The sequence below is a fragment of the Agelaius tricolor genome, unplaced genomic scaffold (assembly GCF_023055355.1).
Source record: "Agelaius tricolor isolate 1412-34295 unplaced genomic scaffold, bAgeTri1.0.p SCAF_5, whole genome shotgun sequence".
NCBI lineage: Eukaryota > Metazoa > Chordata > Aves > Passeriformes > Icteridae > Agelaius > Agelaius tricolor.
The window spans coordinates 53,495,091-53,516,349 of NW_027269265.1; the positions used below are offsets into that span (position 1 = coordinate 53,495,091).

Consider the following 21,259-nt stretch of genomic DNA (forward strand, 5'->3'; position numbering starts at 1 on the left):
TGGACGGGACCGGGCGCTGCGCACTCCGGGAGCGGGGGGAGCCCGGGGCCGGCAATCTCCGCTCCCCTCGGGGACCCACCACTCTCAGCAAACGCTCACCACCGGCAAAGGCTTCCAGATTTAATAGCAAATCGTACAAAAAGTATAAAACCCAAGGGCGGGTGCTGCACCAGGCTCACACCGCGCTGGGGGAGATAAGGAGGGGGCACAGGGAGGAGGAGGAACAGGAGGAGGAAGGCACATCCCGCCCTTCCCCTACTTGAGGTCCATGAAGCGAATGTCCATGATGAGCAGGAAGTTCTTGGGGAGGGGGCGCGGGGCTGGGGACAGCACGGTGAAGACCTGGCGCTCCAGATCCACGCCGGTGACCACGATGAAGCCGGCCACACTGGTCTCGGAGATGTTGTCATCGGGGCTGTCGGCGGTGCTGACACTCAGCAGGTGGTGCACCATGTCCCGCCCCGGCGTCACCGGCACCAGCTTCAGCTGGTTGTCCTCCTGCGACATTCCCAGCGGCAGGCACGAGTCCGGGATGGTGGGAGCGCCCACCTTGTAGATCTTGACGTCGGAGAACTTGACGTCGAAGGCGTGGGGGTAGAAGCAGCCACGGAAGCCGTAGAAGTACTCGCGAATGCGCTCGTCCCGGCACTCTCGGCGGAAGTCCTTGGAGCGCTCCACCACGCCGCCGGACTTGGGCAGCAGCACGGTGCGCACAAAGTGGGGCAGATCCCGCTTGAGCTCATTGTAGAGGCGCTCCTGGTCCAGCACCACCACCACGTCCACCTCGAAGGCGGAGGCGGCGTGCACCAGCGCCTGGTAGCCCGAGCTCTTGACCCAGCCGCAGGTGTTGATGACGCAGCCGCTCACCGACGCCCGCCGGTTCACCTCGCAGCGCTGGTTGAAGACGTCGGCCAGGCACGACGTGATCTGCGGGAGGAGGGGTCACACCCAGGCACCTGTGTCCCCACGCTGTCCCCAGCTCCTTCAGAACCCTCAAAGCCTCCATTCTGGGCAGCCACCCAAAATTGTGGAATGGTCTGGCTTGGAATAAATGTTAAAGCCCATCCAGTTCCCTATGGCAGGGACACCTTCCACCAGCCCAGGTTCCTCCAAGCCCCATCCAGCCTGGCCTGGGGCAGTTCCAGGGATGGGGCATCCACAGCCTCTCTGGGCAACCCTGAAGGGCTTTACTGTCCTCACACTAAAAGAATTTCTCCCCAATATCCAGCCTAAACTTCTCCTTTCACCGTGAACCCATTCCACCCCACCCTATCGCTCCAGATCCTGACAAGAATCCCTCTCCAGATTCCCCGTAGGCCCTCAGGATGGAGAAGGCTGCTCTGAGGACAGGGCACAAACTTTCCTCCTCCAGGCTGAACTGCCCCACCTCTCCCAGCCCGTCTCCATAGGGGAGGTGTTCCAGCTCCCTTCATCAACTTCATGTCCCCCTATCTCATCCCATAGCTGGGAAGGGGTGACTGGCCGTGCACGAGGCTGTTTTTAAACCACGTTCTGCTGTCCCCAGACAGCACCCGGGGATTCAGTCACCCCGCAGGGAAAGCCCAGGGAACTCCAGGGCCAGACCCAAGTGGGGCCGAGCCCGCCGTGCTCACCTTGTTGTAGAGCTTGATGTTGGTGCCGGGCGTGGTGGAGCCGAAGTGGTAGACGAGGGGAGCCTGCAGGGAGAAGCCCTCCTCCACATCGGCCGGGCGCTCGATGTACAGCGCGCCCATGGTGCCGGGGATGGACACCGAGCCCTGCCCCACGTCTAGCTCCACGAAGGTGGGCCGGCGGCCCAGGCGCACGGCGTAGTTGAGCAGCAGGCGGCACACGGTGGTCTTGCCCACGTCGGTGGGCCCCACCACCATGACGCGGGGCCCGCGCTCGTCCTCCCGCTCGGCCTGGCGCCGCATCTGCTCCAGCGCCGTGTGCGTGTTCAGGTACAGCAGCATCGGCGTGTCCCGCGACACGTAGGCCACCTCGGTGCGGCCGCTGAGCTGCACGGTGCAGCCGTGCCACGTGAACACGGCCACCTTGGCGCCCGCGTCGAACGTGAACTTCTTGTTGCGGGTGAGCTCGGTGCCGAACACCTCGGCCATGCCGGTCAGCAGCTCCAGCTGCACCGTCTGCCCCGCCTCCACCTCGAACCGCAGCTCCGTCTCCCGCTCCAGCTCGAACTTGGCCACCTGCTTTTTCTCCTCGCCGCCGTCGTCCGCCATGACGGCGACGCGGGGATCCCGGGCCCGGTGTCCCCCGGCCGCCGCGGCCGCGACGGAAGTGACGTCAGAGATGTGCGCCGGGAGCGCCGGTGGCCCGGGTCACGTGGGATTCCCGGGTCACGTGGGGAGAGGAGTGTCCTGTCAGGTTCTTGCGACTGGTTTGCATCTCATTTGCATATCACCCGCGGCCCCTCCTCGAGTTTGCATCTCATCACAGTGGGGCTCCCCCTCTTCCCCCTCCCCCGATCCCTCGGGATGAGTCCCGGGATCGTTTGCATGACGTTCGCACGACATTTACACGCAGTCCCGCCCGCCCCGCCTGATTTACATCTGACAGGGGGGACACGAGCGACATGAGGGGACAGGGGCACACGGAGGGACACTGGGAACAAGGCAGAACACGGGGACACGGGGGGACACAAGGGACACGGGGTCTGGAGGGACGGGGTATCCATGGGAATGTGGGGGGCCATGAGGGAGCGGGAGGTGCCCCGGGGGTCGCAGAGCATCCCCGGCGGCCGGGCTGACGTCGGAGGGCCATGCGGCGACGTCACGGCGGCGGTGGCGGGCGGTGATGTCACGGCCGCGGGATGAGTCACGGTGCCGTGATGCGGCTCCCGGGCACGCAGGGCCCCCCCGCGCCCGCCCCGGGGACAGCGGCGACAGCAGCAGCGGCGGCGGGGACAGCGGCGGGCGGTGAGCGGCCCCGGCCCCCGGGAAGCCACGGAACCCGGTACCCCCCCATCGTGTCCCCCCGAGACCCCCACAGCCCCACCGAGCCCCCGTCGTGTCCCGCAGCGCTCCTGACATTGCCCCCCCACACACAGCGACATCCCTGTCCTCCTTCACCGCCACCGCAAACATCCCCCCCGGCACCCTCCCGCCTCCCGGTAACCCCCGCACCCCTCCCGGGACCCCCAACCGGCCCTTTGGGACCCCCCTCATCGCATCACCCCCGTGAGGACCCCCACCATCTCCCGTCGGGACTCCCTCCATCCTTCCCTCGGTTCCCCATTCCCCCCGCCCGGTACACGCAGTTCTCCCCCTCAGGACCCCCATCACCTCCCCGGGGACTCCCCCACGCTTCGAGAAGAGACCCCAGACCCATCCTGGGACTCCCCCCCGCCCCCAGTTCCGGTGCCCCCCCGGCTGTCCCGGTGTCCCCGCTGTCCGGTGTCACTCCGCCCGCTCTCAGCCGGCTCCGTTCGCGGAGCGCCCACGCCTGGGAGGCTGAGGAGGGGTCCCCCCTCACCGCCCCCCTTCCCCCTCCGCAGGCCGCCCCCCTTTTCCGCCTCCTTCTGCCGGGGGGCCCCGGCGGAGCCCCCCGAGCCCGGCCGGGCGGGACGGCGGCTCTGGGCGCGCTGCTGCGCTGCTTCCCGTGCGAGCGGCTGTGCGGGGGCTGCGCGGTGCCCCCCGGGGCGCTGCCCCCGGCGATGCCGCCCCCGGGCCCGGCCCGCCGCCGCCTGCCGCCCGCCGCCCGCCTGCCGCCGCGCACCTTCCGCAGTTACCTGCCGCGCTCGCACCGCACCTACAGCTGCGTGCACTGCCGGGCGCACCTGGCCCGCCACGAGGAGCTCATCTCCAAGGTGCCACCGCCACCCCCGGGCCGGGTGGGCGCCGTCCCTCGTCTGCTGCGACAGCGGGAGTCCCCCTCGCCGCGTCCCCGGGGTGTCCTAGGACAGCGGGTGTCCCCTCGCCGTGTCCCCAGAGTGCTGAGTTTGAAGCATCCTCCCCCCCGCCCTGCCACGGCGCGGTGTGCTGGCGGTGGCAGGTGACCCGTATGGCTCCCACGGAGGTGGCCGTGTCCCCCTCGGTGTCTCCGGGCTGGCAGGTGTCCCCCGCGGTGTCCCCAGGCCGGTGGCAGTGCAGCGGGATGGGAGCAGGACATGGAGGGAGGGGTGCCGGGGGATGTGGGGGCCCCACCGGTGACACCGGCCGTGTCCCCACAGTCCTTCCAGGGTAGCCACGGCCGTGCCTACCTGTTCAACTCCGTGTGAGTACCGGGGGCACCGGGGATGGCAGTGGGAGGGGGAGCCCGGGGGTGCCCGGGCCGGGCGTGCCGAGCCGGTGGGAGCCCCGCTCTCGGTGCAGGGTGAACGTGGGCTGCGGGCCGGCCGAGCAGCGCCTGCTGCTGACGGGGCTGCACTCGGTGGCCGACATCTTCTGCCAGAGCTGCAACACCACCCTGGGCTGGAAATACGTGAGTGCTCCCCAGCTGGGACCCCCACCTGCTGCGGGCACTGCCCGGGGGCCACAACCCCTGCCCTGGGCACCCCAACCCTATCCATGGGCATCCCTGGGCACCCCAAACCCTGCTCTGGGCACCCCAACCCTTTCCATGGTTATCCCTGGGCACCCCAATCCCTGCTCTGGGCACCCCAAACCCTGCCCTGGCATCCCAACCCTTTCCATGGGCATCCCTGGGCACCCCAAATCCTGCCGTGGCATCCCAACCCTTTCCATGGGCATCCCTGGGCACCCCAAATCCTGCTCTGGGCACCCCAATCCCTGTCCTGGCCTCCCAACCCTTTCCATGGGTATCCCTGGGCACCCCAATCCCTGCTCTGGGCACTCCAATTCCTACCCCGGGCACCTCCGGGCACCCCAACCCTTCGCTGAGGACACCCCCAAGGCAGTGCCTGTGGGGACACAGGGGGGTGACACTGTGTCGTCGTCCCCTCCCCCAGGAGCAGGCGTTCGAGAGCAGCCAGAAGTACAAGGAGGGGAAGTTCATCATCGAGATGTCGCACATGGTGAAGGAGAACGGCTGGGATTGAGGCGGGGCCGCGGCTGGGACTGGGGGGCACCGGGAGGGGCGCTGGGTCACCCTCTCCTTGGCACCTTCGCTGTGCCCCCCGGCGGCCCCCGGGTGGCACCAGCCGCGGGGGTCGTGGGGCTTTTCTAGGGCAATAAAGGCGCTTTTTTTTTAGGAAGGTTCTCGTTGTCACCTGCCCCCCCCCCCCCCCCCCCGCGCTGCCACCACCCGGCACACAGCCTGGCACACAGCCTAGCACACAGCCTGGCACAGAGCGGGGTCCCTGGTGGCCCCAGCCTGTCCCTTCCCCTCCTCACACGCAGGAGGCAGGAGGTAGTTAGTGCATTTATTGGGACCCCGAGCTGGCGGGGAAACTGAGGTACGGGAGGGCCAGGACCCCCCCCCCCCCCCCCCCGGTGCCCTGGGAAGTGTGAAGGGAGAGGAGAGGAGAGGAGAGGAGAGGAGAGGAGAGGAGAGGAGAGGAGAGGAGAGGAGAGGAGAGGAGAGGAGAGGAGAGGAGAGGAGAGGAGAGGAGAGGAGAGGAGCAAGGGACAAGGGATGCAGAGAGAAGAAGGACGGAGGGAGGAAGGGATGAAGGGAGGGAGGGAGGAGGGACAAGTGAAGGAAGGATGGGAAGAGAGAGAGAGGAAAGGGGTAAAGGAGAGAGGGAAGGAGGGAAGGAGGGAAGCAGGGAGAGGAGGAGGCAGGGATGGAGGGAGGAGGGAGAGGAGGAGGCGGGAGGGGAAGGATGGAGGGATGGGAGGAGGGACGACAGGGACAGGAGGAGCAGAGTCAGGGCTAGGGGTCGCTGAGACGGCCCATGAAGACGGGGAAGTTGCCGGTGTCGTGCCAGAGGACGAAGAGGAAGGGGCGCAGGGCCTCCAGCACCAGGGCCGAGCGCGCCACCGAGGTGGCCATGGCCGCCGCCGCCTCCACGCCGGCCTCGTCCAGCGCCAGCACCGCCCGGTGCCGCGCCGTGTCCACCACGGCCGGGCCCCGCGCCAGCCCGCACAGCTCCGCGTCCAGGAACAGCCCGAAATCTGCGGCACCGGCCTCAGCGCCACTCCCGCGGAACACGGGGGCAGCGGGGGCCGAGGGGACACCGAGGGGACCCGGGGGCACGGGGGGTCAGGAGAAAACCGGAGGGACGGGGACATGGAGACGCAGGGACACGAAGGACAGTGGGGACAGAGGAGACACGGCGGGGACACAGCGGGGACACTGGGGGGCGCCAGGGGACACTCAGGGATTGAGGAACACTGGGGAGATCGGGGATGTTCGGGCCGCTGGGGATAATTTGGGGATACTGGGATGTAAGGGGACATTTAGGGGCGCTGGGGGGAGCGGGGCACATCCGGGGCACTGGGGACATGGGGGACGCCAGGGACACGGGAGTCGGGGGGGTCTCAGGGGATACCGGGGACATTGTGGCCTTTGGGGACCCTGGGGAAAGTGGCCCCCGGGGGAGGGGAGGGGCCCGTGAGGTCCCGCAGGGAGGAAGGTCACCGCACCGGGAGCGATGTGACCCCGCGGCCCAGCCAGCCCCTGTGGTGCCACCAGAGGTGTCCTTACCCATGTCGTGGACCAGAGGCACCACGTCCAGGGCGAGGTCGAGGCGCAGGCGGGGCAGGGACAGGGCGGTGGCCCGGGGCGGGGTGCGGGCCGCCCGCCGCAGCAGCGCCAGGAAGGTGGCGGGGTCCAGCGCCCGCTCCAGGCTCTCCAGAGGCTCCAGGGGCTCCCGCGGCATCAGCACCACGAGGCTCAGCCCCCCGTGCAGCTCCAGCCGCCCCACCTGTGGGGCAGACCCTCACTGAGGGCCACTGTGAGACCCCAGGGACCGGCACCCCCACGGTGCCACCAGAGAGGTGCCAGTCTGGCGTCCCTCAAAGTCCCAGGGGAGTGAGGTCACAGCCTGTGCCCCTTTCAGTGCCAGGGCATGACATCAGCCTGGCATCCTCCCCGAGTGCCGCAGGAGTTATATCACAGCCTGGCGCTCCTCCTTAGTGCCACTGGAGTGACATCATGCCATTATCCCCCCAGCAGCGACCCCCCAGACCCCCAGCACCCGCTGGGGCTACCTGGACCCGCAGGCGGGAGTCGGTGAAGGAGGCCACCGGGTACTTGGCGCTGGTCATGGTGGGCACCTTGCGGGGGCGCTGCCCGGGCCGCAGGAAGGGCAACAGCACCGTCTTCTTGCGGTCCAGAGGCGTGCGCCAGGCGGCTGCGGGGACACGGCACCGTGGCTGGGGCACCGGGGAGCACCGGGGGGGGCCGCACGTAGTGGCCTCACCCCCGCGCCCCGTGGATGCCGGGGGATGCCCGGGGGATGCCAGGGAGCATGTCCCGGGGGATGCCCGGGGGATGCCCGCGGGATGGCGGGTGGCGGGACCGTACCGCGCAGGTGGACGGCGCTGAGCAGCAGCAGGCTGGGCTCGGGGGGCAGCGCGGAAAGCAGCGAGGGCAGCAGCCCCTTGCTGGCCTCCCGCACCCAGGCGTTGATGCGCTGCAGGTCCAGGCTCTCGTTGCCGCTCAGGGCGTACGGGCGGGCGCCGTAGAAGCGCAGGGAGTCATTGAGGAAGCGGGGCCGGATCTGCAGCTCTGTGCGGCGGCACGGTCCAGGGTCAGCCCGGGTGCCCGGCGGGCAGCGGCGCCCCACCGGCACCCGGTGCCCGCCTCACCTGGGTGGTGGAAGATCTGGGCGGCCGAGAAGAGGCCTGGCGTGCTGGCCAGCTGCTGCAGGGCGCCGTGCACGCAGTGCAGCTCCTGCGGGTACGCCAGGAGGGCGGCCAGACGCTCCTGGGTTTCTCCGCGGGCGCCTGCGGGCAGAGGGGAAGCTCGGCTCGGTGCCCCGGCTGGGACAGCGGCGACACGGCGGCGCTGGTGCTCAAGGGCAGCCCCTCACCCAGCAGCAGGTGCGAGAGCCCCGTGGCGACGTTGATGGGGGAAAAGAGTAGGTTGGCGTTGGGTTCGGCCTGCTCTGCCATGCGCTGGTAGAAGTGGAGGGCAAAGGTGCCCAGAGCCTCGGCCACGGCAGCCCGCTGCTCCCTCGTGGGCTTCCCGCAGGTGTCGGTCGGCTCCTCATCCCCAGGGCACGGCGGGGCGCTGGTGCCGGGCGTGGGCACTGCCGTGGTGCCATGGGCTGCGGTGTCCAGCTCTTCCAGTGCCCACTCCGGCGCTGCAGGGCTGGGGCTGGGGACATCTGTGACACCCCAGCCATTGGCTGCAGTGTCCAGCTCCTCCAGTGCCCACTCCGGCGCTGCGGGGCTGAGGCTGGGGCCATCTGTGACACCCCAGCCATTGGCTGCGGTGTGCAGCCCCTCCAGTGCCCACTCCGGCGCTGCGGGGCTGGGGACATCTGTGACACTCCAGCCATTGGCTGCGGTGTGCAGCTCCTCCAGTGCCCCCTCCGGCGCTGTCACATCTGTGACACCCCAGCCCGGCAGTCCCTCGGGGTGAGTGCTGGGGGTGGGCAGCACGTCCTGCGAGGGAGCCGGGGTACGAGCGGGGGGCACAGGGGGCACAGGAGGTGTCGGGGTCTCTCTGAGCAGTGGCATCCAGCTGGGAGAGGCCTCCTGAGCGAGCACCTGGGCACAGGGATTTGTGTGAGGGGGGCATGGGGCACCCGGGTGGGGGACTCAGATGAGGAGGGGTGTCGGGCACAGGAAGCCCGTGTCCCTGAGCCACACTTACCGGGGTGACAGTGACCGCGGCTGTGGCCACTAGCCATGCCAGAGGCAGCCAGGGTGTCTTGATGGCCATGCTGGTGGGAGGGCACAGGTCAAGGACAGACACCCAGCATCCCCCACCCCGGCACCCCGCACCCCACTCCCTGCACCCCCGTACCCCTACCCCGCGCAGCCCCACCCGGGGTGCCCCCGCTCTGTCCCCCCCTTTGGACGGGCTGTGGGGGGCGGGAGGCGGCAGCGCCCCGGTCCCACCTGGGTGCCCGGCGGGTCGGTCCCTGCGTGTCCAGCGACGCCGGGAGATCTGGCCGGCTCCGACCCTGCGTGGTTAAAAATTAAGGAGGTTCCCGTAAATCAGCCGGGCACGGCCGGTAATGCGGGGGCGGGCACGGGGGTGCGGAGGCAGCCAGGATGCGGCCCCCCGTTTTGCTCCCGTCAGCCGCTCGTCTGCGCAGGTTGCTGGCTCTCTGTCATCCCTGGGAGCCCCCGCGGTGACGGGGGTCGCCCTCCGCCCCCGGCCCATCCGTCCCCACCCACCCGTGCCGGGGGCGCGGCCGTAGAACCTCGTCCCGCCCGCCCGGAGGCGTGACCCCACGGAGCCCATCCCCGTGGCACCGGGCACCGATGACCATGGCCGGGCGGATCGCCAAGGTGGGCACCGGGGGCACCGGGACGGGACCAGGACTCCGGTGCCGCTGCGGTACCGGCGCGGGGGTCCTGGTGTCCGTACCGGAGCGGGGACCGGGGGCAGCCGAACTCGCGGTGCGCGGGTCCCGGTACCGGGGTGCGAGAGGGGGTTCTGGGGAGTGTTAGTGCCAGTACGGGGATACCGGTGCCGGGGTGCGGGAGAGGCGGTGCTAGGGGTGTCAGCGCCCGGTGAGGGGGTCCCGGTACCGGGCAGAGGCAGTGCGGGGGGTGTCAGTGCCGGGGCGGGCGTCCCGGTACCGGGGAGAGGCGGTGCTGGGGGTGTCAGTGCCGGTAAAGGGGTCCCGGTGCCGGGGTGCGAGAGAAGCCGTGCTGAGGGGTGTCAACGCCCGGTGAGGGGGTCCCGGTACCGGGGAGAAGCAGTGCGGCGGGTGTCCGTGCCGGGGGTCCCGGTGGCGGGGTGCGAGGGAAGCAGTACCGGGGTGCGGGGTCTCCGGTGCGGGGGTGACAAATACCCCGGCACGTTTCAGTTTCGTTTCCCCGGCGGGGCGGCCCCGCCCAGGGGTGTGTCCAGAATTCCGGCCCCGTCCATAAAAGTGTGCCCGGTAAATAAACCCTGTCTATTAAGGCGGGGTCTGCAGGCGGCCCCGCCCAGAGAGGGGGTCCCGGGAGGAGGATTACCCTATGGAGGGGTCTGTGGGGACACACCTCCGCCCACACCTGCCCCACCCCTTCCCGCAGGAGCTGGAGGAGGCGCGGCGCTGGGAGGGGGTCCGTGACGTGCGGCCGCTGGACGGGAACGTGCGGCGCTGGGGGGGCCTCCTGCTGCCCGTGCGTGGGGAGAGGGCACGGGGGGACGGGGGGCACGGGGGGTCCTGGGGAGCAGGGGCCGTGGGGGACATGCGGGCTTGAGGAATGATGTGCCCTGGGGACATGGGAGGGAGCGGGGGTGACCCTTGGGACGGGGCTGTCTCACTGAGTGAGGGTCTCCGCAGGACAGAACTGGGGAGGGCCCCTCTGAGGACGTTGCGGGTCCTGGGCTGGGGACACTGGGTGGAGATTCCCCTCCTGAGGGGCTCGGGCTGGCACAGGGGAGTCTCTACGGGGGGCACTGGGTATCAGGGCTGGACAGGTCCTCCCCCCCACGATGGACGCTGCGGCAGAGGGGGCTGAGGTGCCCCCATATCCCGGCAGAACAACCCCCCATACAACACGGGCGCCTTCCGCTTCGAGCTGACCTTCTCCCCCAACCACCCGCTGGAGCCGCCCTGCGCCACCCTCCGCACGCCCATCTACCACCCCAGCGTGGACCTCGAGGGCCGCGTCTGCCAGCCCCTCACCACCCACGGGCACTGGGAGCCCGCCACCCGCGCCATCCAAGGTGGGCACGGCGGGGACAGGGACACGGCGCAGGGGGTGGGCGCCCCTCTGAGCCCCGTGCCTCTGCAGTGCTCCAGGACCTGCTGCTGCAGCTGGACAGCCCAGACCCGCGGCGGCTGCTGCGGCCGGACGTGGCCCGGGAGCTGCAGGAGCGCCCCGAGGAGTTCCGGCGCCGGGCAGAGGAGCACACCCGGCTCCACGCCGAGCCGCGCCCCGACCCCCGCACATGAGGCAATAAATTCTCTCCATCACCTGCTCCGGCTCCGTGGTGCCTCACTGGGAGGGTGGGGGGCTCCGGGAGTCGCTGCCCCCCACGTGCCAGCCCTGGGGAATGTCACCCTCCTGGTGGCAGAGCCAGGGCTGTGTCCCAGCCTGGTGACAGTGCCCAGACACTCGCTTGGTGCCAGCATTCCTCCCTCCAGTGACGAGGCCACCACCGCCTGGAACCACGGCCTTTACTGCTGGGGGACAGAGCAGGGGACGAGGAGGGGGATGGCACAGCTGGGGTGCTGTGGGGGTCCCTCCCTCTCTCAGCGCTTCTTGGTCTTGACGAGCCCCTTGGCCACCAGGCAGCGGTACAGCTCCTGCACGTACGTGTACACGCACTTGGCGTCGGGCACCGGCAGCCGCACCATGTCCTCCACCTCCAGCAGCGGGGCACAGCCCGCCCGCTCCCTGCGGGAAGGGACACAGCGGTCACCGGCACCGGCCGGGGGTGGCCGGCGGGACCGAGGGGCCGGCGCTGCGCTCACGCACTCGGCGGTGGCGAAGGCCAGGGCGAAGTTGTCCCGGCGGGCGTTGGGCTCCAGGGCGGCGAAGTCGAAGGCGTCGGGGAAGAAGCTGTGCAGGAGGGCACAGAAGGCCAGGCCACTGCCCCAGCTCCCCGAGAAGTTCTGCACGTCCACGTTCTGCGCAGACAGCGGGGTCAGGCCACCCCCGGGCCATCCCCGGACCCTCCCGCCGCCCCCGCCGGCACTCACCGGGTACCCGCGGGTGCGGGCGCGGCACCACTCCAGCAGCATCGTCTTGACCGTGGCGGCCCCCCCCGAGCGCCGCAGGTGTGGGGCTGGGCCCTTGGCAGCCCTGGGGGGACCTGGGATGTGGGATCCCCCACCCCACCATCCCTCATGGGGACCCCAGCCCCTCTGTGACCCCATTGCCCCGTGGCTCTGGGCCCCCACTGCCCCATGGTCACACAGCCCCGCCTGTCCCACCCCACCCACTGCTCTACGGACCCCCATTCCTCCCTGTACCCCTCATTGCCCCATGCCCCCCAATACCCCCTGTGTCCCATACCCTCCCTACTTGCCCCATGTCCCCCCTGTACCACCATTGCCCCACAGAGCCCCAGTTCCCAATGACCCCATTGCCCTGTGCCCACCAACACCCCCACTGATCCATGCCCCCGCCATGCCCCCCGATTTCCCCTGTACCTCCCATTGCCTCACGGCCTTCCAACACCCCCACTGCTCCATGGCCCATCCATCCCACTGTCCCTGGCTGTCCTACAGCCCCCCCAAAACCCGGGGTCCCCCATTCCCTCAATGCCCCTCCTGCCCCCCACGGGGCCAGGCCCCCTCACCCTCCAAACTTTTCCAGGATGGCGCTGCGCCCCTGTGCCCGGGTCCCCACTCGTGGCCGTCCCCCGGCCCCCTCCAGCCTCAGCCTCTGTCCTGCCGAGCCGGGGGCTGCCTTGTCCCGTGTCCCCCCCGCTGGAGCAGCCCTGCAGGCACACACGGGTGGGACAGCCATGAGCAGGGCGCTGTGGGGTGCCATCCCTGCCGTGGAGTACTGGGCTGCCACCCGTGGGGACACACCTCGTGCTGCCCCCCGTGTCCTTGGCGGTGCCAGCTGCAAGGAGAGAGGAGGGGTCGGAGGGCTGGAAGAGGGCACCCACGCCCCCCTGGGCACCCCTGGGGCTCAAGGCCCTTTCACTTGGGGAGGATGGACACTGTGGGGCAGCAGTGACCCCAGGACACTCGAGTGCCATTGCCCAAATGGCTCTTACCTGTGGGGGACACTGGGGATGCTGGGGACATAGGGGATGTAGGGGACATGGGAGATGTAGGGGACATGGGGGACGTTGGGGACATAGGGGACGTAGGGGACGTGGGGGACGTGGGGCTGGTGGCCCCCTCTGGGGACGAGCAGGGAGGGAACTCAGGCCACAGCTCGTCGTCCTCGTCCTGAAGCCAAGCGGGTTCCTGTAAGGAACAGGCAGGGTGGCACTGCCAGCACGGTCAGTGTCACTCACACAATGTCCCTGGCACTGTCATCCTGGCCCTGGCACTCTCACCCTGTCCCCATCCGTGCCGCAGCTGCCCTCCCCACCGCCTCCTGCCCTGGCTGTGCCGCCACCTCCCTCCCAACCCCTCCTCACCTGTCGGCGCTGGGAGTTGCCCGCTGCTTCCGGCGCCGCTTTTCCCTCGGTACCCTCCTCGGTACCCCCTCCGGTGCCCCCGGCTGTCCCTGCCCCGGCATCGCCAGCACCATCCCCGGCCTCCCCGGCATCGCCCCCGGCACCCTGGGGCGCTTCTGCCCCGCCATCCCCGGCAGCCTCTCCCCCCGCGCACCCCCCTGAGCCCCCCGTACCCTCCCCATCGCCCCCCGTGTCCCCCCCATCGCCCCCCGCTTCCCGAGCCTCCTCCCCACCCCCGGGAGTCGCCGCCTCCCCGCTGCCCTCCCCCGGCCCCGCGGCGGGGTCAGAGGGGGTGTCCGGGGTGGGGGTGTCCGGGGTGGGGGTGTCCGGGGTGGGGCTACCGCGGGTGGGGGTGCCGGGGGTCGGGGTACTCGAGGCGGGGGTGCCGGGGGTGGGGGTGTCCGAGGTGGGGGTGCCGGGGGTCGCGGTGGCGTTGTCCGAGGCGGGGGTGCTCGCGGCGGGATTTGTCGAAATGGGGGTTTCCGAAGCGGGGGTGTCCGAGGTGGGGGTTTCAGCGTCTCCCAGAGCCTCCATGTTGCTGCGGTCACTGCTGCAGGGGCACAGGGCTGTCAATGGGGTGCCCCCGATGACGCCGTGAGCTTGCCCGTGCCCCCTAGAGCCCCCCAACCCGGCTAACCCCCCTCCTGTCCCTGTCCCTGTCCCCATGCCCTCCCCCAGCCCTGCCACTCCTACGTTGGGCACCCCAGTTGCCCCACTCCGGCCCCCCCATGCCCCATCCCGGCACCCCAACAGCACAGCCCGGCCCCTTCACGTCTTCCTGCAGCCCCCCAAGCCCCAAACCAACCCTCCCACTGCCCTCATGCCCCATCTCAGTCCCCCTGTACCCTCTCCTGCCCCCACGTCCCCATCCGAGCACCCAGATCCCATCCCGGCCCCGCCATGTCCCCCTCCCGGCCCCACATGTCTTCTCCCTGCCCTCCCGTTCCCACTGCCGGCCCCCTATAACCCCTTCCCGGTCTCCCCTGCTGCCCTCCGGTGCTCCTCCCCGGTACCCCCCAGCCCGCACCGTCCCGGCCGCTCCCGTAGCCCCGGTGCTCCCGGAGCCCCCCGAGCCCCTCGGCCCGTACCCTCCGGCTGTTCCCGCTCCGCCGCCCCTGCTGCGCCCCGGCCCCCCCGCCCGGCGCTATTTTTACCCGGCGGGGGCAGGTGCCGCCTTCACTCACCGCCCACCCGCGGGGCACGCGTGGGGCCGGGCCGGACACCCGGGCACGGCTGGGGAGGGGGAACGCGCCGACAGCCCCTCCCGGACAGCGGCGACACCCCAAAGCAGCCCGCGGGGAGGGGACCGAACCGTGCCGTGAGACCCGAGGGGCACAGGGGACACGGACACCCTGGGCAGGGACAGGGAGACTTGGGGGTCACAGGAACACGGGCGAGGTGGGGAACACAGACACGCGGTGGTGTTCGGGGGACACCACGGGGACACGGGCACACAACGGGGGACACGGGGAGCGCGGGGGGAGCAGACTCCCGGGGGCAAAGGGGGGCACAGACACGCGGGGACACAGGTCACACGGGGACAGCCCGGGCAGGACGGCGGGACACAGGAGGACCCGGGGACACGAGGAACAGGGGACATACAGGGAGGGACCTGAAGCCCCCCGGTCACGCCCGGGTGAGGTCCCGGCGGTGGCCACGCCCTCTCCGGCCTGGACACGCCCCCTTCCCGTGACCCCGCCCTCTGCAGGGCAAAGGCCGGGCCCAGCGCGCGCTCCGCCGCTCCCCTCCCGCCGCTCGGCCGCCGCCGCTGCCACGCCCCTTCCGCAGGGCCAATCAGCGACCGAGGCGCAGCCCTGATCCCGCCTCCTCCTGCAGGCCATTGGCCGGCGCCAGCTGTGGGGCGGGGCCGCTGCGCGGGTGGGCGGAAGCGCGGCGCCCACGTGGTTCCTGCAGGGAGCCGCCGCCGGGTCCCGAACCGAGCGGGACCGTGCGGGTCCAACGGGGCGGATCCGAGCGGGGTCGGGCCCAGAGGAACCGTGATAGGGACCGGGACCGAGCGGGACCGGTGGTGGCCGCCATGGATCCGCTGCGGGCTCAGCAGCTGGCGGCCGAGCTGGAGGTTGAGATGATGGCCGACATGTACAACCGGTGAGGCCCGCCGGGAGAGAGCACTGGGAGCGCTGGGATACCGGGGGGCGTCCGTGGCTTGGGGGACACTAGCGGGTGTCAGAGGCAATGGGGGACCCTGGGGCTGTAGGGGAGTGCGGGATGTCCTCGGAGACACCCGGGAAATGGGGAGGGGAGCCGGAGATGCCTGAGGATGGGGGACGGTGGGGGATCCTAGGGGTGCCCGGGTGGCGATGACGGGGGATACTGGGCTTGTTGGGGTGCAGAGGCCGGCGTCCCGCTCGGTGATGATGCGGGTGCAGGAGGTGTTGGGGTGCAAGGGCTGGGGGTGCCGGGGATGGCGATAACGGGGGGTGCTGAGGTGCGGGGCTGGGTCCCGGGGTGGCGATGGCGGGGCACGGGTGATGTTGGGGTGCGGGGTCGGGGTCCCGGGGGTGGCGATGGCGGGGTACAGGGTGTGCTGGGCTGCGGGGCCGAGTCCCGGCCGGCGCGGGGCTCAGGCACGGTGCGGTTTGTGCAGGATGACCCAGGCGTGCCACCGCAAGTGCGTCCCGCCGTTCTACAAGGAGTCGGAGCTGTCCAAAGGGGAATGCGTGTGCCTGGACCGCTGCGTGGCCAAGTACCTGGAGGTGCACGAGCGGATGGGCAAGAAGCTGACGGAGCTGTCACTGCAGGACGAGGAGCTGCTCAAGCGGATGCAGCAGGGCAGCGGCAGCGCCTGAGCCCCTACCCATCACCCCAATAAACCTGGGCGTCTGCTGTGTTCCCCTCGCCCCCCAAACCCACCCTGTGGCCGTCTGTTGGGGTGCCCATGGTTGCTGCTGCGAGCCCCCCTTGTTGTCCCCAGCTGCCATGTGCTGTGTCCTTGTGGGGGGCACCCCTGGGTGCCCCCCCCGGCTGGGCCCAGCCCGTGTAATCCCCCGGATTAGGCAGAGCTGGGCTGAGCCCCTTGTAATCCCCAGTGGGGTGGGACAGGGCTCAGCCCCTCCCTGTCTGTCTGTGCTGGGGGTCACCAGAGGGGACAGCCGGGGGGCCCTGCACAGGGACACAGCTCCCGAGGGGCAGGGCACAGGGACACCCTCGCAGGAACACTCCCAGAACATTCAGCTCTGTTTGAGGATACACAGATGGGACCACGTGGGGACAACCCAGGGAACACCTCTGCCTGGGCAAGGACCACGTGGGGACAGCCAGAGACCACAGGGGAGGGGGCATGGGGACACCCACATGGGGACAGTCTGCACACACACAGACAGACACCCCACACACCCCTAGGGACACCTGGAGGGGACAAGGGCCCCGGGGGACACAGACACCTAGCGAGTTACACCCGCTGAGGGACACCGAGCGAGGGGCAGCCCTGGGCTGTGTGTAACACACACCCAGAGGGACCGAGCGCAGGGGGAGGGCGCTGTCCCCGTGCCCGCAGCCCGGCAGTGTGTGCTCCATCCGTGTGCTCCATCCGTGTGCCTGCGGGAAGTGGGTCAGGCAGTGCAGGGCGCGGGGGTGGCTCCGCGCCCCGTGGCTCCCGTGACACCCGCCAGCACTCTGCCCGGGGTGCGGGGTGTCGGCGTCACGGCAGCCTGCGTGTCACCGGCCCCGCGGTGGCGCCGGGCGTGCGGCCCGTGTCGGGGGGTGTGTGTCCCGCAGGGGGTGTCCGTCCGTCCGTCTGTCCGTCCCCCCCGCAGCGCCCTGCACGCCTCGCTGCCCTGCCACCCGTCGCTCCCATCAATATTTCAGGAGCGGCAGGCGGTGACCTGGATCGACAATGGCCCACCCACAGCAGCCAGGCCCCGCTCTCCCAAAATAAGACCATTTTTAATAAATAATTTCCCACCTTTTGGTTCCTGTTGGGGGTTTTTCCCACTCAGGATGGGAGGGGACCCCCTTCTGCATCCTGCGGCCCCCCCCCCCCCGCCGGCTGTTCCCCACAGTTCTACAGGCCTCCCCTGGGGAGAAGGGGGGCACGGGCGCCCCGAGGTGCCGGGACCCCCGTGGGCGCCGAGGGGTCTCAGAGTCGGGGCAGGATCAGAGCCAGGAGGGGCAGGAGGGCGGGGGGCCGGCGGGGCGCGGCGGCGGCCATGGGGGCGCAGGGGTCGTGGGGGCAGCTGGCGTCCTCGGGGGGCCCGCGGGAGTCACGGGACGGGGGGGGCGGCCGGGGCTGGGGTCCCCGCAGGTCGTGGGGGGGCAGCCCGTCGCGGTAGAAGGCGGAGGGCGGCGCGGCCGGGAGGGTGCCGGGGCGACCCAGCGCCCGCCCCGGGGTGCCCATCACCGCCACCCCGTTGCCATCTTCCATCTCCTCGCCGCCGTCGTCGTCGTCGTCGTCCTCGGGGCAGGCGTCGAAGTCGCGGGGGCGCAGGTGGCGCAGGTCGGTGCCGCGGCGGTGCGGGGGGCTGGCGCACGGCACCGGGGAGCTGGAGACGCGCGTGCGGCGGAACCAGGCCCAGAGCGGGCGCGCACGGCAGTCGCAGGCCCAGGGGTTGGCGTTGAGGCGCAGGAACTGCAGCGAGGGCAGCGCGGCCAGCGGGTCCCCGGGCAGGGCCACCAGGCTGTTGTTGAACAGGTAGAGGATGGTGAGGCGCGCCAGCCCCCCGAAGGCGCGGCGGTGGATGGCTGCCAGCCGGTTGGCGTGCAGCAGCAGGCGGTCCAGGCTCGAGAGCCCCCGGAAGACGCCCTCCGACAGCGCCCGCAGCCGGTTGCCGTGCAGGAAGAGGTGGCTCAGGTTGGCCAGGTCGGCAAAGAGATCGTCCTGCAGGGAATGGGAGAGGGGTGGGCGTGGGGTGGGGGCCCAGTGTGCTGCTCTGTGGCCCTGCCTGGCAGGTATCAGCTGGAGAGACACTGGTGTGGGCCCCACAGAGCCCTGCCATGGGGCCTAGTCCTGCCAGCTTCGCCCGTCACCCTCTCCTGTGTCCCTGCTCTGTGAGCATCGTGCAAGACCTTGTCCCGTGGCCCTGCCATGCTGGGGTCACCCATGGTCCTGCCCCACGGCCATCACCCCGCTCCCTCAGCATCTTCTGTCCCTGCCCCGCATTCTGGCCGTGTCAGCACCACCTTGTCCCACATCCTGTCTCCATGGCTTGTCACCATCACCCAGTCCCACCCCTGTGCCCGGGAGGCATCGCCCAGGCCCCCTGCTCACCCACCTGGAGGTAGAGCAGCCCGTTCTCCTGCAGGTAGAGGTACTGGAGGCTGCGGAGGCCACGGAAGATGCCGCTGGGCAGGTTGGCCAGCCGGCACCGGTACAGGTGCAGGGCCTGGAGGCGGTGGAGGCCGTGGAAGGTGTCGGGGGCCAGGACGCGGAGGTGCGGGTTGTCACCCAGGTCGAGCTCCTCCAGGGCGGGCAGGTGGCGGAAGGTGCCCGGCTGGATGGAGGAGATGTTGTTGGAGTAGAGCCAGAGGGTGACGGTGCTGGGCCCGAAGGTGCCCGCCCGCAGCGCCCCGATGACGTTGTTCTGCAGGAAGAGGCGGCGGGCGCCGGGCGGGAGCCCCGCGGGCACCGAGGAGAAGTTGTTGGCCTGGCAGCTGACGGTGGGCGGCGAGACGTAGCAGGTGCAGAGCGCGGGGCAGGCGGGAGCCCCGCCGGGCACCCACACCAGCGCCGCCAGCAGCAGCAGGGCCGCCGGGTGCCCGCCTGAGGGCACAGCGGGGCGTCAGCGCGGGGCACCCGCGTCCCCGACCCCCGCGCCGCCCGCCCCCCGCAGCCCCCCGGCCGCCGCAGCCCACAGAGCCTCCCGGGGCCGTGCCCGCCAGGAACATCCCTGGGAACGGCTCTGGGAGCCCCCTGGGGCCGTGCCCACCCCATCAAGCCGTGGCTCCTTAGGAGAGTCCCAAGGTCCTGATCATTCCATAGGGTTGGGCACCCCAGGGAGGCCCCCTGGACTGTACCCACCCTTAGGGCCGTGTTTGCCCAGGAGAAACCCAAGGTCACAACAACCCCATAGGGCTGGGCACTCCTAGAAGCCCTCCAAAGCCATGCCAGCTCCATAGGGCCACAGTTCCCCAGGAGAACGCCAAGGTCATCACCACCCTGCAGGGCTGGACACCCCGAGGGAGGGAACTGTGCCCACCCACAGGGCCATGGCCCCCAGGAGGCCCCTGAGAGCCATGTCTCCTCCCCAGGGACTCCCCAAGGCCATGCCCACCCACACAGCCATGGTCCCCTAGGAGATCCCTAGGACCACAGAGCCCTAGGAGAATCCCAAGGTCATGACACCCCATAGCACTGAGCGCCCCTTGCAGCCCCCAGACCCACATCAGCCCATAGGACCGTGGTCCCCAGAGACGCCCCCAGGGCTGTGCTGCTGCACAGCACCAAGGCCAGGCACCCCAAAAAGTGGCTGTCCACCTGTGACCTTCTGGGGCTGCTCCTGCTACTGGGGCCATGCTCCCCAGGGACCCCCAAAGCTCCCTGACCCCCCCTGCCGTGCCCACACTTGTACGGGACCGTGCCTGCCCCACAGTCCACCAGAACCCCTCACGGGGTCACAGACCCCTGGGACCCCCCTCACCCCACTCTGGGGGGGGGTCCGTGCCCCCTCCCCAAACGGGGCGGTGCCACGTGCGCGCGTGCCGCGGCCACGTGTGGGGCGGGGCACGCGTGGGCGCGGGCTGACGACACGCGCCGCCGCTCCGGGTGTTCAGCATCCCCCCCTTCTCCCCCCCCCCCACCCGTGTCCATCCCCCCCCTCAGGCTGCAACCCGAGAGCTTCATCCATAATTCAGCCCGGCGGCCTGGATCCACGCCCGGGGATGCGTGGATGCGCCCAGTCGCCGCTGCCGGGGGAGGGGAGAGGAAGGAGGGGGGCGGTGGGACCCTCCGGTGCACCGGAGGTCACACCGGAGATGCACCGAGGGGTCCCACCGCCCCCTTCCCTCCCTTCCCCTCTGCCGGTGCTCCGCGAGTTGGGGGGGTGCCCACCCCCCAGCCACCCACGGAGGCGTCCGGCGCATCTGCTCAGCGCCGCCCCCCTCCCCCGGCGCCCCGTGCCGGCGTGCGCCCCCCACCCGCGTCCCATCTGTCACTCCCCCACGCCGCGGGCTGACTCAGTTGGGAGCTGAAGTCACCGGTTCTCAGCTTCCCCCCCCCGGGTGCCAAACCCCCCCACCCCGGTAGTTGCGGGTACCCCACAGACCCGCGGCACCCACCCGCGGCGTGACCCGGGCGCTCCCGGCTCCCCGCGGTGCCACTCGGGGAACCGTGGGGCGTCTCCACGCCGCGCTGGGGGTCCAGGGGTGGCACCGCGTACCACCTGAGTCGCGGGGCACACCCCGCTGGGCAGCGTGGGGTACCCACACTCCGGGCTGGGGCTCTCGGGGTGGCACCGGGTACCCCGTGGATCGTGGAGCGTCAGAAGCCGGGCTGTGCACGCCGGTGCTGCACAGGGCGTGCCGGGGTTCGTGGGGCTGCCCCGGGGGGCCCGGGATGGCAGCGAGTACCCACGTGTCATGGGGCACTGCCACGCCGGGCTGGGGGTCCCGGGGTGGCACGGGCCACCCCGTGGGTCGTGAGACGGCCACACCTCGGGCTGGGCTGGCGGCAGGCGCCTCGTGGGTCGGGGGGCACCCTCGCGCCGGGGGTCGCGGGGGGACTCAACCTGGGGTGCCCCGGGACTGCGCCCCCGCGCCGGGCCGCGCGTTCCGGGGCGGCCGCGGGGTCCCCGCGCACCGGGGGCTCCCCACTCACCCCGGGGCGCCCGCACCCCGAGCGCCGCGGGGCGCCCCGAGCCGGGACCGAGGTTTCCGGGGGGCACCCCAGGGTCCGCCCGACACCCGCGGGACCCCGCCCGACCCCGCGCCTACCTGGGGGCAGGTCCCGAGCCGTGGGGGGCCGCATGGCGGGGCGGCCGCTCAGGCGCTGCCCACCCGCGGGGTCATGGCCGGTGCCGGGGGGGGCTGCTCGCCCCCTTCGCCCCCGCCGCGCCGCCGGGAGCAGCAGCCGCCGCCGCCCCGGGGCATGGCACGGGTGGGCTCGGGCTCGGGCACGGGTGGGCTCGGCGCGGCGCTGCCCGCGGCTCCGTGGGGCTGAGCCCTCCCCGCGCCGCGCCTTATCCCGGGGCGGCCGCTCCGCCCC

The 21,259-nt window shown here is 71.0% G+C and overlaps 7 protein-coding genes across 9 annotated transcripts; 3 read left to right on the forward strand and 4 right to left on the reverse strand.

Annotated features, from left to right (window-relative positions):
* Nucleotides 1-106: 106 nt before the first annotated feature.
* Nucleotides 107-2,219, reverse strand: CLP1 (cleavage factor polyribonucleotide kinase subunit 1). The gene is made up of 2 exons (XM_071428127.1): nucleotides 1,614-2,219; nucleotides 107-927 (listed from the first exon to the last, which is right to left on the reverse strand). The coding sequence occupies exons 1-2, from the start codon at nucleotides 2,217-2,219 to the stop codon at nucleotides 256-258; spliced, it is 1,278 nt and encodes a 425-aa protein (XP_071284228.1). The 3' UTR covers nucleotides 107-255.
* Nucleotides 2,220-2,809: 590 nt separating this feature from the next.
* On the forward strand, nucleotides 2,810-5,146 carry YPEL4 (yippee like 4). The gene is made up of 4 exons (XM_071428129.1): nucleotides 2,810-3,805; nucleotides 4,169-4,212; nucleotides 4,311-4,419; nucleotides 4,907-5,146. The coding sequence occupies exons 1-4, from the start codon at nucleotides 2,810-2,812 to the stop codon at nucleotides 4,994-4,996; spliced, it is 1,239 nt and encodes a 412-aa protein (XP_071284230.1). The 3' UTR covers nucleotides 4,997-5,146.
* Nucleotides 5,147-5,292: 146 nt separating this feature from the next.
* On the reverse strand, nucleotides 5,293-10,031 carry SERPING1 (serpin family G member 1). 2 transcript variants are annotated; one of them, XM_071428117.1, is made up of 9 exons: nucleotides 9,712-10,021; nucleotides 8,913-8,980; nucleotides 8,665-8,734; nucleotides 7,877-8,558; nucleotides 7,653-7,790; nucleotides 7,369-7,572; nucleotides 7,053-7,195; nucleotides 6,547-6,766; nucleotides 5,293-6,014 (listed from the first exon to the last, which is right to left on the reverse strand). In XM_071428117.1, exons 3-9 carry the CDS (start codon nucleotides 8,731-8,733, stop codon nucleotides 5,773-5,775), a joined length of 1,698 nt encoding a protein of 565 aa, XP_071284218.1. In that variant the 5' UTR covers nucleotide 8,734; nucleotides 8,913-8,980; nucleotides 9,712-10,021; the 3' UTR covers nucleotides 5,293-5,772. The 2 variants fall into 2 exon arrangements, with proteins under 2 accessions (XP_071284218.1, XP_071284217.1); XM_071428116.1 differs by having other exon boundaries at nucleotides 5,883-6,766; nucleotides 9,712-10,031.
* UBE2L6 (ubiquitin conjugating enzyme E2 L6) lies at nucleotides 9,117-10,937 on the forward strand. Of its 2 annotated transcripts, XM_071428136.1 has the most exons (4): nucleotides 9,130-9,308; nucleotides 10,044-10,133; nucleotides 10,497-10,683; nucleotides 10,752-10,937. In XM_071428136.1, exons 1-4 carry the CDS (start codon nucleotides 9,282-9,284, stop codon nucleotides 10,910-10,912), a joined length of 465 nt encoding a protein of 154 aa, XP_071284237.1. In that variant the 5' UTR covers nucleotides 9,130-9,281; the 3' UTR covers nucleotides 10,913-10,937. The 2 variants fall into 2 exon arrangements, with proteins under 2 accessions (XP_071284238.1, XP_071284237.1); XM_071428137.1 differs by lacking the exon at nucleotides 10,044-10,133 and having other exon boundaries at nucleotides 9,117-9,308.
* On the reverse strand, nucleotides 10,757-14,909 carry SMTNL1 (smoothelin like 1). Its single transcript, XM_071428126.1, has 9 exons — nucleotides 14,704-14,909; nucleotides 14,286-14,453; nucleotides 13,063-13,651; nucleotides 12,691-12,886; nucleotides 12,500-12,533; nucleotides 12,265-12,405; nucleotides 11,663-11,765; nucleotides 11,439-11,590; nucleotides 10,757-11,357 (listed from the first exon to the last, which is right to left on the reverse strand). Exons 3-9 carry the CDS (start codon nucleotides 13,633-13,635, stop codon nucleotides 11,213-11,215), a joined length of 1,344 nt encoding a protein of 447 aa, XP_071284227.1. The 5' UTR covers nucleotides 13,636-13,651; nucleotides 14,286-14,453; nucleotides 14,704-14,909; the 3' UTR covers nucleotides 10,757-11,212.
* A 54-nt stretch (nucleotides 14,910-14,963) lies between these two features.
* Nucleotides 14,964-17,027, forward strand: TIMM10 (translocase of inner mitochondrial membrane 10). Its single transcript, XM_071428140.1, has 2 exons — nucleotides 14,964-15,210; nucleotides 15,710-17,027. Exons 1-2 carry the CDS (start codon nucleotides 15,140-15,142, stop codon nucleotides 15,909-15,911), a joined length of 273 nt encoding a protein of 90 aa, XP_071284241.1. The 5' UTR covers nucleotides 14,964-15,139; the 3' UTR covers nucleotides 15,912-17,027.
* On the reverse strand, nucleotides 16,987-21,249 carry RTN4RL2 (reticulon 4 receptor like 2). The gene is made up of 3 exons (XM_071428128.1): nucleotides 20,989-21,249; nucleotides 18,333-18,820; nucleotides 16,987-17,938 (listed from the first exon to the last, which is right to left on the reverse strand). Exons 1-3 carry the CDS (start codon nucleotides 21,020-21,022, stop codon nucleotides 17,201-17,203), a joined length of 1,260 nt encoding a protein of 419 aa, XP_071284229.1. The 5' UTR covers nucleotides 21,023-21,249; the 3' UTR covers nucleotides 16,987-17,200.
* Between the last annotated feature and the right edge of the window lie 10 nt (nucleotides 21,250-21,259).